The following is a 15,983-nucleotide window of genomic DNA, read 5'->3' on the forward strand; positions in this document are numbered from 1 at the left end:
GCAGTTCAGGGCAGTCTGCAGTTCAGGGCAGTCTGGCCGCTCCGGCAGTTCAGGGCAGTCTGGTCGCTCCGGCAGTTCAGGGCAGTCTGGCCGCTCCGGCAGTTCAGGGTAGCCTGGCCGCTCCGGCAGTTCAGGGCAGCCTGGCCGCTCCGGCAGTTCAGGGCAGCCTGGCCGCTCCGGCAGTTCAGGGCAGTCTGGCCGCTCCGGCAGTTCAGGGCAGTCTGCAGTTCAGGGCAGTCTGGCCGCTCCGGCAGTTCAGGGCAGTCTGTCGCTCCGGCAGTTCAGGGCAGTCTGGCCGCTCCGGCAGTTCAGGGCAGCCAGGCCGCTCCGGCAGTTCAGGGCAGCCTGGCCGCTCCGGCAGTTCAGGGCAGTCTGGCCGCTCCGGCAGTTCAGGGCAGTCTGGCAGCTCCGACGACTGTTGACTGGCGGGCAGCTCCGAAGACTGTTGACTGGCGGGCAGCTCCGAAGACTGTTGACTGGCGGGCAGCTCCGAAGACTGTTGACTGGCGGGCAGCTCCGAAGACTGTTGACTGGCGGGCAGCTCCGACGACTGTTGACTGGCGGGCAGCTCCGACGACTGTTGACTGGCGGGCAGCTCCGACGACTGTTGACTGGCGGGCAGCTCCGACGACGACTGTTGACTGGCGGGCAGCTCCGACGACGACTGTTGACTGGCGGGCAGCTCCGACGGCGACTGTTGACTGGCGGGCAGCTCCGGCGACGACTGTTGACTGGCGGGCAGCTCCGACAACGACTGTTGACTGGCGGGCAGCTCCGACGACGACTGTTGACTGGCGGGCAGCTCCGACGACGACTGTTGACTGGCGGGCAGCTCCGACGACGACTGTTGACTGGCGGGCAGCTCCGACGACGACTGTTGACTGGCGGGCAGCTCCGACGACGACTGTTGACTGGCGGGCAGCTCCGACGACGACTGTTGACTGGCGGGCAGCTCCGACGACGACTGTTGACTGGCGGGCAGCTCTGATGACGACTGTTGACTGGCGGGCAGCTCTGATGACGACTGTTGACTGGCGGGCAGCTCTGTTGACTGTTGACTGGTGAGGCTGGGTTTACGCACTTGAAGCCTGGTGCGTGGTGCTGGTACTGGGCTTACCAGATTTTGAACACGCACCTCCAGGCTAGTGCGGGGAGCGGGAACAGGACGAGTCGGACTGGGTTGACGCACTTCCGGGTTCGCACGAGAGACAGGAGCTGGAAACCCAGGGCTATGGAGGCGCACAGTCGGTCTTGATCTTACCTCCTGCACAACCCGTCTTGGCTGGATGGAACTAGTAGCCCTCTACGAGCGGGGTGCTTGTACAGGGCAGACTGGGCTGTGCAGGGGCCTGATGGTAGCCGTGCGTAGAGCGGGAGTTGGGTAGCCTGGTCCTCGGAGGCGTACCGGCGACCAGATGCGCTGCGCAGGCATCCTCCTACCAGGCTGGATGCCCGCTCTAGCACGGCACCTGCGAGGGGCTGGAATAACGCGCACCGGAATGTGCGTGCGTATGGGTGAGATAGTGCGCTCCTCAGCGAAACATAGCGCTCTCCACCCCATACGCTCCTCCATATAACCACGGGTAGCTGGCTTCCGGCTCTTCCTACGCCTAGCCAAACTACCCGTGTGCCCCCCCCAAAAAAAATTATTGGGGGTGCCTCTCGTGCTTCTCCCTCAGCGCGTCCATGGCCTCGTACCTCCGCCTCTCTGCCTTGGCTGCCTCAATTTCCCACTGCGGGCGGCGATACTCCCCAGCCTGGTGCCAAGGTCCGGCCCCGTCCAGAACTTCCTCCCAGGTCCATTTTTTGCCAGTCCAACTCGAAGTCCCTCTGCTCCTTCCTCTGCTGCTTGGTCCATTGTTGGTGGGAGATTCTGTCACGGTTGTCGTCGGTGAAGGAGGACCAAAACGCAGCAGGTATGTATATGCTCATCTTGCTTTTTAATAAATACAAAATGAACACCAAAATAACAAAGAACGAACGATCAACAAAAACAGTCTGGTAAGGCACAAGGCGAAACACAGAACAATCTCCCACAAAATACAAGACAAACACACCCAACTAATATAGGACTTCCAATCAAAGGCAACACCAAACAGCTGCCTTCAATTGGAAGTCCAACCCCAATTAACTCAACATAGAACCAGACACACTAGACTAAACATAGAAATACCTGAACATAAACCAAAACCCGGAAATACTAAATCAAACACCCTTTTAACAAACACACCACCCCGAACCACATAAAACGAATACCCTCTGCCACGTCCTGACCAAACTACAATACTAATTAACCCTTATCCTGTTAGAGCTAGGGGGCAGTATTTGCACGGCTGGATAAAAAAAAATGCACCCGATTTAATCTGGTTACTAATCCTACCCAGTAACTAGAATATGCATATACTTATTATATATGGATAGAAAACACTCTAAAGTTTCTAAAACTGTTTGAATGGTGTCTGTGAGTATAACAGAACTCATTTGGCAGGCAAAACCCTGAGACATTTTCTGACAGGAAGTGGATACCTGATGTGTTGTATTACCTTTAAACCTATGCCATTGAAAAACACAGGGGCTGAGGAATATTTTGGCACTTCCTATTGCTTCCACTAGATGTCACCAGCCTTTACAAAGTGTTTTGAGTCTTCTGGAGGGAGATCTGACCGAACAAGAGCCATGGAACGATGATGGCCCATTAGACACCTGGCGCGCGAGTTCATGTTGGGTACCCTCGTTCCAATACGTTATAAAAGAGTATGCATTCGTCCACCTTGAATATTATTCATGTTCTGGTTAAAAAAGGCCCTAATGATTTATGCTATACAACGTTTGACATGTTTGAACGAACGTAAATATATTTTTTCCCCTCGTTCATGAAGTGAAGTCCGGCGGGCTTAGATCATGTGCTAACAAGACGGAGATTTTTGGACATAAATGATGAGCTTTTTTGAACAAAACTACATTCGTTATGGACCTGTGATACCTGGAAATGACATCTGATGAAGAGAATCAAAAGGTAATGGATTATTTACATAGTATTTTTTCGATTTTAGATCTCCCCAACATGACGACTAGTCTGTATCGCAACGCGTATTTTTCTGGGCGCAGTGCTCAGATTATTGCAAAGTGTGATTTCCCAGTAAGGTTATTTTTAAATCTGGCAAGTTGATTGCGTTCAAGAGATGTAAATCTATAATTCTTTAAATGACAATATAATATTTTACCAATGTTTTCTAATTTTAATTATTTAATTTGTGATGCTGACTTGACTGCCGGTTATTGGAGGGAAACGATTTCCTCAACATCAATGCCATAGTAAAACGCTGTTTTTGGATATAAATATGAACTTGATAGAACAAAAAATGCATGCATTGTCTAACATAATGTCCTAGGAGTGTCATCTGATGGAGATTGTAAAAGGTTAGTGCATCATTTTAGCTGGTTTTATGGTTTTGGTGACCCTGTCTTTGAATTGACAAAACATTACACACAACTCTTGTAAATGTACTGTCCTAACATACTCTAAATTTATGCTTTCGCCGTAAAACCTTTTTGAAATCGTAAAACGTGGTTAGAATAAGGAGATGTTTATCTTTCAAAGGGTGTAAAATAGTTGTATGTTTGAAAAATTTGAATTTTGACATTTATTTGGATTCAAATTTGCCGCTCTTGAAATGCACCTTCTGTTGATGGAGTGCACCACGGGTGGGACGCCTGCGTCCCACCTAGCCCATAGAGGTTATACTGGCCAGGACGTGACAGAAGTGGATGTCGATTAAGGCAGCCCCCTGCACCTCTCTGATTCAGAGGGTTTAGGTTAAATGCGGAAGACACATTTCAGTTGAAGGCATTCAGTTGTACAACTGACTAGGTATCCCCCTTCCCCTTTCCCTTTCCAGTAGGTGTACCAAAACATTCAAGGGCCATTTTCTCAAAAGTGGAGTTACAAGTGTATCAACTTTCAAAGCAGAATTACTTTCATATTGTTCCTCAACTGTAGTGTATGATATACCATTTTCTAGCTCTGAGTCTCTACTTTTATCCAATGTAAAAAAACACAATTTCTAATTTTACTACATAAGACATAATCGAGATGGTGAGTCACATATATATAAAAAATGACATCATTTTTACAGCGGTGGCAACAATAGGGGAAACAATGATGCTCTACTGTACTGCAATTGCCAATACAATTTCAATGAGGCAAAAAGCATGTATAAATCCAGCATATTTAAATAGAGCCTGGATGATGACAGGGGTGCTCTTGAATTATGACAAAGTCAATTGACTCAGAAGTGACATATAAAGCTCAGACTAATAACAAGCTAAAAGGGTTCACATAAGGCCAGTTATATTTTTTTTTGAAAGCTCCCCTTTCAAGTTTTAAACATATTTATTTGATCATTAATGATGTGTTCTTCTCAATAAACAATCTCCTCGGGTTCATTACAGGAGCAGATTTATGGCTGATTCATAGAAAGACAGGGTGGTTAGAGGACAGAGAGCTGGGGCAGCCCTACTGCTGCCTGGCCACTGTACAAGACCTCATATGCTGTAGGCAGTAAATGTCATGAATAAATGGGAGAACTTCTAATAGGGAAACTGGAGGAGATACATTAGATCACTGTAATCATTTTTAAATATCTCTGGCAAAACATATGTAGAAAATGTATCTAGATTTATAAAATATGAAAGATAATATTAAGGGTGAAGAAAAAGGTTCCACATTCCACGATAAAAATTGATTTCATATCTCTCTTTAAAATGATATCATTGCTCCTCAATATTACAATAATACATCTTAAAGCATTGTGTCTTTGTACGCACTTCCAGGCTTTCCTACCATAAAAAATGGTATGAGTTCTGTCTTCATGGACTCTCTTGCAGGTGAACTCTTGATCGAAGCATTGGAATAGATGGAGCAAACCTGGCAATCCAAGCAGCTTGGGAAGTGAAGCATGGGAACAGGGGACAAAACACCCATTGCTCAGGTTACCTTCAGCTCACACCCGGGCCCCGTTTCCATTCCAGCCCATCAAAACATAACTCAGCACGTTCCAACACAGGCACCCTGAGCTAAAAAACAAAGTCATCATATTTCAAGGGTAAAGCCTTCGAAGAACAACAATGTTCTCTGCCAATGACTATAAATAGATTGATACAGAGGCGGGTGGGTCACGTGCTCTGGGTTTCTATACTGACTGTGGACATTGATTCCTCATTAGTGTTGATAGATACTGTGTGTCGATGCTGGTGAGCTTTAATACTGGGCTTCCCAGTAGCAATCCTCAAGGACCCCTCATATTACACACAGATGAGAAAGTGTGAATTGAGACATGATAGCGCTTTCATATTATAAAATGGTTGAATAGAAAGCAATCAACCACAGGTGTTTTTTTTATTGGAGTGTCTACGCTACTTACATTTACATCATTTAGCAGACACTCTAATCCTGAGCGATTTACAGTAGTAAGTGCAGTGCATACATTTGTAGATTTGTTCGAACTGGTCCCTTGTGGGAATTGTACCCACAACCCTAGCATTGCAAGTGCAATGCTCTACCAACTGAGCCATACGGGACAAGAGTCTATACTTCAAGTATAAATAGCATGGTGCAGTTCTAATGCTGTTAGCTGTAACCCTAGGTGGGACTGTGAGGTGTGCCCTTGAGGCAGGTACTTAGCCTTAGGGGCCTCTGGGAACATTTTAGTGACAATGCAAAATCTAAATAGTACACCCACCACAAAAGTCACCCTGGATGAGGGTGGTCTCATGAGGTATGCTGGCTCAGCTGCTTTCAATCTGAATGTGAAGAGAAAGGATTCGGGTGCAAGGGAAAAGCGTATCAAGATCACGTCTACGCAAGATGAAGTGATTCTTGATGTTGTTTTCTCTCTGAGCGGATCTTAAAACACAGCATCCGTCTGAGGTCACACTTTCCTTCCCCTTTCCATTGCCGCCTGCAGCCAAATCCCATCCAGATGTGTTTAGAATCCTAAACCTTCCCTGGGTTACACAAGGTCCCCCCTCTGTCACTCAACTGATCCGCCGCATCAGCCCAGGCTAGCTCCACATTCAGGGGATAATGCCACCACTCAGATGAGATTGGAATACTGACATGACAGCCAAATAAAAAAAATTATGCTGCAGTGAAATAAAGGAAATCTGTTATGTGACGCAGTATACAAGACCCAAACGACTAAACAAGATGTAGTCAGAACATTTAAGACAGCACAGCACTTTGTAAAGACAGAGAGAACCAGGGACGTCTGTAGCGTCTACGAAATCGCCTGTGAAAAAACATGTTCACCGTCCAACATTTGTCAAAAACAAACAGAATGTTTTTATTTTAGATGACTTTCAATGAAAAACATGTGCGGTGGTGAAACACAGACACACAGACACACACATACACGTGCAGGCCAAACGAGGCAAGCATGCACATACACACAGACACACGTACAAACACACGTACACACATACACACGTACACTCTTAGCTACACACACAGTACGTAGAAGTAATGCAAGGTTTCAGCCACCTCTAGTATTAGGCATGACTATGTGTTTATAGGGTAACAGGGTATTAAGGGTGACCAGGATATACAGCAGCACTTCTTTGACCCATTCAAAATCACTCCCTGCTGCATGGCTATTACAGGATAACATTACCAAATCCTCAGAAATAGTTCACCTACTCTTACCATGAATGAGCTCACTCAAGTCATTGTCTTGCATCAGATACAGTTGAAGTCAGAAGTTTACATACACCTTAGCATAATACATTTACAGTGAGGGAAAAAAGTATTTGATCCCCTGCTGATTTTGTACGTTTGCCCACTGACAAAGAAATTATCAGTCTATAATTTTAATGGAAGGATTAATTGAACAGTGAGAGACAGAATAAAAACAAAAAAATCCAGAAAAACGCATGTTAAAAATGTTATAAATTGATTTGCATTTTAATGAGGGAAATAAGTATTTGACCCCTCTGCAAAACATGACTTAGTACTTGGTGGCAAAACCCTTGTTGGCAATCACAGAGTTGAGAAGTTTCTTGTATTTGGCCACCAGGTTTGCACACATCTCAGGAGGGATTTTGTCCCACTCCTCTTTGCAGATCTTCTCCAAGTCATTAAGGTTTCGAGGATGATGTTTGGCAATCTCGAACCTTCAGCTCCCTCCACAGATTTTCTATGGGATTCAGGTCTGGAGACTGGCTAGGCCACTCCAAGACCTGAATGTGCTTCTTCTTGAGCCACTCCTTTGTTGCCTTGGCCGTGTGTTTTGGGTCATTGTCATGCTGGAATACCCATCCACGACCCATTTTCAATGGGAAGGAGGTTCTCACCCAAGATTTGACGGTACATGGCCCCGTCCATCGTCCCTTTGATGCGGTGAAGTTGTCCTGTCCCCTTAGCATAAAAACACCCCCAAAGCATAATGTTTCCACCTCCATGTTTGACGGTGGGGATGGTGCTCTTGGGGTCATAGGCAGCGTTCCTCCTCCTCCAAACACGGCGAGTTGAGTTGATGCCAAAGATCTCCATTTTGGTCTCATCTGACCACAACCCTTTCACCCAGTTGTCCTCTGAATCATTCAGATGTTCATTGGCAAACTTCAGACGGGCATGTATATGTGCTTTCTTGAGCAGGGGGACCTTGCGGGCGCTGCAGGATTTCAGTCCTTCACGGCGTAGTGTGTTACCAATTGTTTTCTTGGTGACTATGGTCCCAGCTGCCTTGAGATCATTGACAAGATCCTCCCGTGTAGTTCTGGGCTGATTCCTCACCGTTCTCATGATCATTGCAACTCCATGAGGTGAGATATTGCATGGAGCCCCAGGCCGAGGGAGATTGACAGTTCTTTTGTGTTTCTTCCATTTGCGAATAATCGCACCAACTGTTGTCACCTTCTCACCAAGCTGCTTGGCAATGGTCTTGTAGCCCATTCTAGCCTTGTGTAGGTCTACAATCTTGTCCCTGACATCCTTGGAGAGCTCTTTGATTTGGCCATGGTGGAGAGTTTATAATCTGACTGATTGATTGCTTCTGTGGACAGGTGGCTTTTATACAGGTAACAAGCTGAGATTAGGAGTACTCCCTTTAAGAGTGTGCTCCTAATCTCAGCTCCTTACCTGTATAAAAGACACCTGGGAGCCAGAAATCTTTCTGATTGAGAGGGGGTCAAATACTTATTTCCTTCATTAAAATGCAAATAATTTTATAACATTTTTGACATGCGTTTTTCTGGATTTTTTTTGTTGTATTCTGTCTCTCACTGTTCAAATAAACCTGCCATTAAAATTATAGACTGATCATTTCTTTGTCAGTGGGCAAACGTACAAAATCAGCAGGGGATCAAATACTTTTTTCCCTCACTGTAAACTCAGTTTTTCACAATTCTTGACATTTAATCCGAGTAAAAATTCCCTGTTTTAGGTTTTAGGTCACATTATTTTAAAGAATGTGAAATGTCAGAATAATAGTAGAGAGAATGATTTATTGCAGCTTTTATTTCTTTCATCACATTCTCAGTGGATCAGAAGTTTACATACACTCAATTAGTATTTGGTAGCATTGCCTTTAAATTGTTTAACTTGGGTCAAACATTTCGGTTAGCCTTCCACAAGCTTCCCACAATAAGTTGGGTGAATTTTGGCTCATTCCTCCTGACAGAGCTGGTGTAACTGAGTCAGGTTTGTAGGCCTCCTTGCTCGCACACGCTTTTTCAGTCCTGGCCACACATTTTCTATGGGATTTTGGTCAGGGCTTTGTGATGGCCACTCCAATACCTTGACTTTGTTGTCCTTAAGCCATTTTGCCACAACTTTGGAAGTATGCTTGGGGTCATTGTCCATTTGGAAGAACCATTTGCGACCAAGCTTTAACTTCCTGACGGATGTCTTGAGATGTTGCTTCAATATATCCACATAATTATCCTTCCTCATGAAGCCATCTATTTTGTGAAGTGCACCAGTCCCTCCTGCAGCAAAGCACCCCCACAACATGATGCTGCCCCCCGTGTGCTTCACGGTTGGGATGGTGTTCTTCGGCTTGCAAGCATCCCCCTTTTTCCTTCAAACATAACATTATGGCCAAACAGTTCTATTTTTGTTTCATCAGACCAGAGGACATTTCTCCAAAAAGTATGATCTTTGTCCTCATGTGCAGTTGAAAACCGTAGTCTGGCTTTTTTATGGCAGGTGTGGAGCAGTGGCTTCTTCCTTGCTGAGCAGCCTTTCAGGTTATGTCGATATAGGACTCATTTTACTCTGGCGATAGATACTTTTGTACCTGTTTCCTCCAGCATCTTCACAAGGTACTTTACTGTTGTTCTGGGATTGATTTGCACTTTTCGCACTAAAGTACGTTCATCTCTAGGAAACAGAACGCGTCTCCTTCCTGAGCGGTATGACGGCTGCGTGGTACCATTGTGTTTATACTTGCGTACTATTGTTTGTACAGATGAACGTGGTACCTTCAGGCATTTGGAAATTGCTCCCAAGGATGAAGCAGACTTGTGGAGGTCTACAATTGTTTTTCTGAGGTGTTGGCTGATTTCTTTTGATTTTCCCATGATGTCAAGCAAAGAAGCACTGAGTTTGAAGGTAGGCCTTGAAATACAGCCACAGGTACACCTCCAATTGACTCAAATGATGTCAATTAGCCTATCAGAAGCTTCTAAAACCATGACATCTTTTTCTGGAATTTTCCAAGCTGTTTAAAGGCACAGTCAACTTAGTGTATGTAAACTTCTGACCCACTGGAATTGTGATACAGTGAATTCTAAGTTAAATAATCTGTCTGTAAACAATTGTTGGAAAAATGACTTGTGTCATGCACAAAGTAGATGTCCTAACCGACTTGCCAAAACTATAGTTTGTTAACAAGAAATTTGTGGGGTGGTTGAAAAATGAGATTTAATGACTCCAACCTAAGTGTATGTAAACTTCCGACTTCAACTGTAGGAGTGACGCCACCTGATGTAAGACAATGCACTCAAGTTAGACGGCTTGGATCACCTCAGCAGTCTACAGAGCAATGGTATACAGAGATATGCACTGATAACCATTTCAGAGATAGTCTATGGAAGGACCACTGCTATATGGAAAGTCAAAGGTGAATCCCTCTGCCATAAACAGGACCTCTTCCTCAAATCAGATTGAATACTGGGAAATGTTGTCATTGTTTTTGTGAGTGATTACGAAATTATGTTTACAAATGTTTCAGTCTGCCTGAAAATAGATTATATTCATTTGAGGTGATGGAAAAGAATCCTTGATTAGTTAGTGAAATCCATGCGCATGATGTGAAAGGGAAGGCTTCCCACAAAATGAGAAATAACATTTGCCTGTTTCCTTTTATTTATTTTTATTAGGAACAAACTTTTAGTCCTAAATTCAATCAGCATTAACATGCGATAGCAGACACCCTTATAGCGGATGTTTGGTGGTGTCAGAGGTGGAACTGCTTTGAAGCTGTCAAATTGATGAGCAGCTGTTCTTGTGATCATTGTCATGAAGTCCGCCCCTCTTGTGTTAGAAGTTCTGAATGAGAAAGTGCAGGCTATATAGAAATAATTATGCTCAAATTGAAAAATCATTCAACTAAATAATGAGGGTTTCTATCATCCTAATGGAGGAGTAGATTCCATCTCATATTCCACTGTTCCAACTTGTAAACAAGCATGTGATTTCTGTTAATGTGACCCCGTGCAGCCAATGGCAATGTCCGCTTTAGGTATAATCATTTGACAGTTCGAACGCAGTTCCACTTCTGACACTGCCAAAATAACCGATATGCAGATGTCGGCTAAAGCTGATCTGATTGAATAGTGCCCTTCATGTTTATTTTTTACTCAGGGCCCTTATCATTCTCTTGAACTACAAGGTCCATCTAGAGTCTGCTCTAGATCAACCATGCTCTCCTCCACTGGAGGAGTTAAGTTTACTGTAGGCTAATATCCCATCAGCCCTCAGCCCTGCCACGTAGGAGTTGGCTGCGACCGAACCGCCTCTGATGGATTTGTGCGACTACATCTGAGCTTTTAATCCGATCCACACATTCCAGCTGATGTCGCCAAAGTCCATCATGAGGGTGTTCTCCTGTATCTCCACCAGTTCCCCCTTTAGAAGTTCATAGCATTTTATTTGTACTGTATGTGTGTGTATTGGTGTCCTTTACGTTTATATAAATTGTGAGAGAATGTGTGCATTTGTGTTATGAGAATTTGTGTATAACAATTCAACCGGAATACATCTGCCTTTTGTATATCGTCTTTTAGAGTAGACAGTAGAACTACTCAGACTAAGAAACTCCAAATTTGAAGTGACTGAGAAGCAAGTCTAGCCTCCCAATATCTTCAGGCTGAGCTCCATTGTTGGAACTGAAGTGACATGTGAATCCCTTTTATAACTTTATTACTTGTCTTGATCCACCCACTCAGTGACTCAGTGTATATTCCTGCTCTGTCAGGAGAAAGTTCTGGCAAACTTTAGGAATGGACAGGGTCAAATGGGATTCATGGGGGGGGGAGGGGGGGGCATTGCACCATACTGTACTTTTCCCATCTAGTGAAAATGCTTTATCACAATTTTGCAAAGTCGAATGGCTGTATACGGTAGAGAGAAAATAAAAAGTTGCACATTTGGGTCAATCGAGTTTAGTAGCATTTGCTTTGTCAAACAAGGGTGTTGAACTATCCTCCAGAAATGATTTGCTTAGTAGAGGCATGCCAGAGAGTGCACACATTTGCGTATTTACTTGTGGAGTCATGACAGGTTATGTATACAGTGAACTAAATATTAGACTTATAGAATCAGGAAACACAAAAAAATCGGAATAAACAAATGTGGAATAAGATGCTTTCTCTGGATAGCATCCATAATGTTCATCAGGCTGGACCAGGAGAACTTGGAGGACATGGAGAGGGATACATTTGTTTTCTCTCTGCACAATAAAGCAAAGTTCACTGCCATATCAACATACAGTATATCTCAAAAGGGATACAAATGGAATGTCTAGGAGACAAGTCTTTCATAACTGTTTCACATTTCAAAATGAAGGACAATAATCTGACAGAGTAGCTCATACATTAAACCCAGAAATCCCATAAGGCTTATCTGCATCCATCACTCTAAAGTCACAAATGACGATGACCTATGAAGGAATTTTATCATGTCTCCTGACAGTCAGGAAAATCATATGGAGTCTGTAAAGATGTATCTGAAGTTCCTTTTACCTCGGGGGTGAGAGTCTGCTGTTTGATTGATAGGGGGCCTCTTAATGGCAGAGGAGCGATAAACAATGTGATGTCGTCCTTCTCCGCTCTCCTCCTCCTCTACCATCAGACCCCCTCCACGCACCAGGGGCTCGATGAAGAACTCCTCCTTCCCCGTATGGATCATTCCTGCCTGAGAGAGAGAGAGATGAGAAGGGGGGGTTTGAACTCTACAATCACAATCTTCTAACATGAAAAACTAACTTTTAAAGGTGCACTATGGAGAAAAATCACCATTTCCTGGTTGCAAAAATTCTAATAGTTCGCCTAATTTCAGTTGATGTGATAAAACAAGCAAATATAGTGTAGAGAATCATTGTACCACCTAAACCGCTGTGAAATATATTTTCCATAACCTAAAATATTGTATTTTCAGCTGTTTGAAGCTGGTGTACCAATCCAAAAGTAAAATACGCAAAAAAAACTAAGCTTAAGAATGGGAAGCATAGAAATAGCTCACATAGAACATATCTATCACTTTATAGACTTGCTTTCAATGAGAATGACAGATCTATAACTCACATTTCTCTGTGAATTTGGTTGGGTCGCCCAGAAAGTTACCTATTGCAGCTTTAAATATCACTTTGAGAATAACTTTGAGAAAGGGAAATACACAGTAATCAATATCTCAACCACTTTGAAGATCAGCCAGAAGAGAGGACAGCATTGACAAGTAGAACTGACATGAGACTGAAAGGGAAATTAGTTGATGAATATGGGGCCATAAACAGTAAAAAAAAAAAAAAAAGTACTAATGTTTCCATAAATGCAGAAAGCCTAAATGTGGCGTGACAACCCAAGCCAAGTGCCCCCCCCCCAAGCTAAGTCTTCGTGAATGTGAAGACAAGGGGCATGAATGTGAACCGCTCCTCTCTCTCCCCCGTGACCGCAGAGCTAGAGCATGGCCGCTGATGCGGCCATTTAGCCACAGCATCCTGGGAAATTTTACATAAGGAGCTGTCACATCCTCCCGAGGTTTAATTACCAAAGAAAGGTCTGGACGCAGCATAAATCGACACCAGCGGATACACCTCGATTAGCCAACTCTCTGAGCCACTGTGAAGTCAAACGTAATCTGCCTGACGATGCTGCAGGGCTAAAGACACAACATCCTCACCTCAGAAAGGCAGTTGCTCACCTCATCTCAGGAAATCTAGAACTCTAACAGCTGATTAAAGTCATGCTAGGGATTAAAGGAGCTCACAGAAAAGATTCTACCCTGGGCCGGAGGAAAGAAGCACACACCTCAATGTTCAGAAGACTGAAGTCTTGAAAGCAATAATTCCCATTCTTCCACGTGTCAGGGAAGGCTATCCGTTATTGCAGCCACTTGTAAAACGAATAAACCAAGTCTAGTTATTTTTTATTAAACAATGGTGCAAGACTGGGGTTTTGCAGACTAATTATTTCTGGCTTCAATGTGAAAGACATCCAAACTCCCAGATCTGAAATCAATCTCTGTCTTCAACAACAAAGCACATTGCCATTTGGGCTAGAAAATCTCAAACTAACATTTGAAGGATCAACTTCACCTCACAATGATATCACTCTGTCACCAGCTTTACTGTCTGAAAAAATTATACAGTGTCAAGACATTTGGATCAGTGGTCCACAACTCTGGTATTTTCACCACATGAGTCCAGAGCACAATAGATCTGTAGCTGTAAATTGGCATACAAATTGTAAACCTTGACAGGAGCAATGATTGATAAGTCAGCATAAACTATGCTGAAGTGCAGCATCTTATTGAAGATGTGATGGGATCCAGCTCCACTGTAATAGTGAGACTCTGGTTTTTCAGAGCCTGACAGACTCCAGAGCATGCCTGGCCTTCCAAGGCTGAAATGGGAGAGCAGAGCCTGAGAGAGCCTGAGAAGCCCTGTCACGTCTGGGTTTCCTGCTCAGAGTCAGGCCTGCTGCCTCGTTAAAGTACAAATCCACCCAAAACCACTAATTCCTACAATTTACCTTGTTAAAGCTGCAATATACAGTATAACTTTTTGGGCAACCCGATAAAATTCACAAAGAAGTATGAGTTATAAATCTGTCATTCTCATTGAAATCAAGTCTAAGAAGTGGTAGATTTGTTCTATGTGCACTATTTCTATGCATCCCATTTTAAAGTTTAGTTTTTGTATCTTTTACTTTTGGTTTTGTACACCAGCTTCAAAAACAGCTGAAAATACAATCTTTTTTGTTATGGAAAATATATTTCACAGCGGTTTAGATGGTAAAATGATTCTCTACACTATACTTGCTTGTTTTGTCACATAAACTGAAATTAGACAAACTATCAGACTTTTTGCAACCAGGAAATATTGATGCCAAACTCAATATCAGCATGTGAAGTACTAGTTAGCTGTAAAATCACCTAAACAAACTGCACTATCAATTTAAGAAGTCTACAGTCTCACCAGGTTGAACCTGCAGATCGATGTGCCTCGCAGAGTGGAGTCTGACATTCGCAACGGCCATGCAACGGCACAATGCAATGCGCTCTGGACTGAAGACGCAGACAAATAGGAGAAATTTGGTGGACCCTTTGCTAAATTACACATTTCAGGATGAAACAGTTAGAGGTCACCAAGAGCAACACAGCTTCAGTGTATAAATCAACTAGAAAGATGTGTCAGCAACCAGTAATTGTCTCTGGCCCCCTCCCAGTTAGGGGGAGTGATGAGCTCTACAGCAGTCTCACAACTCAATCGCTGGTTGAAAACTGTTTTCTGCCCCACCCAAAAACTTGAATTTGAAGATAATTGGCACACTTTCTAGGACTCACCCACAAACAGGACCAAGCCTGGCCTGCTGTGGAGTGACGGACTCCATCTTAGCTGGAGGGGTGCTCTCATCTTATCTACGAACATAGACAGGGCTCTAACTCCCCTAGCTCCACAATGAGATAGGTGCAGGCCAGGCAGCAGGCTGTTACCCAGCTTAGTGGTCTGCCACTAGGGCAGTCAGTGTAGTCATCTCAGCTATCCCCATTGAGACCGTGTCTGTGCATCGATCTAGGTTGGGCAAAACTTAACATGGCAGTGTTCGCCTTAGCAATCTCACGGAATAAAGATCTCCATTCCTGTCATTATTGAAAGAGATTGTGATATCTCACATCTCAAAATAGGGCTACTTAATGTTAGATCCCTCACTTCCAAGGCAGTTACAATCAATGAACTAATCACTGATCATAATCTTGATGTGATTGGCCTGACTGAAACATGGCTTAAGCCTAATGAATTTACTGTGTTAAATGAGGCCTCTCCTCCTGGTTATACTAGTGATCATATCCCCCGCGCATCCTGCAAAGGCAGAAGTGTTGCAAACATTTACGATAGTAAATTGCAATTTCCCCCCCAAAAATGACTGCGTTTTCTTCTTTTTAGCTTCTAGTAATGAAATCTATGCAGCCTACTCAATCACTTTTTATAGCTACTGTTTACAGGCCTTCTGGGCCATATACAGCATTCCTCACTGAGTTGCCTGAATTCCTATTGAACCTTATAGTCGTGGCAGATAATATTCCAATTTTTGGTGACTTTAATTTTCACATGGAAGGGTCCACAGACCCACTCCAAAAGGCTTTCGGAGCCATCACTCAACTAAGTGTGTTTTGTCCAACATGTCTGCCACAGTCATACTCTGGACCTAGTTTTGTCCTGTGGAATAAATATTGTGGATCTTAATGTTTTTCCACATAATCC

At 43.8% G+C, this 15,983-nt stretch overlaps 1 protein-coding gene across 1 annotated transcript in view; it reads right to left on the reverse strand.

The window, feature by feature from the left end:
• adamts2a (ADAM metallopeptidase with thrombospondin type 1 motif, 2a) overlaps positions 1–15,983 on the reverse strand; it is a 67,864-nt gene that overhangs the window by 30,446 nt on the left and 21,435 nt on the right. The window contains exon 3 of the mRNA XM_014195930.2: positions 12,244–12,415. Coding sequence (XP_014051405.2) covers positions 12,244–12,415 — 172 coding nt within the window. The remainder of the gene's footprint in view (positions 1–12,243; positions 12,416–15,983) is intronic.

Source organism: Salmo salar, chromosome ssa04 (assembly GCF_905237065.1).
Source record: "Salmo salar chromosome ssa04, Ssal_v3.1, whole genome shotgun sequence".
Taxonomy (NCBI): Eukaryota; Metazoa; Chordata; class Actinopteri; order Salmoniformes; family Salmonidae; genus Salmo; species Salmo salar.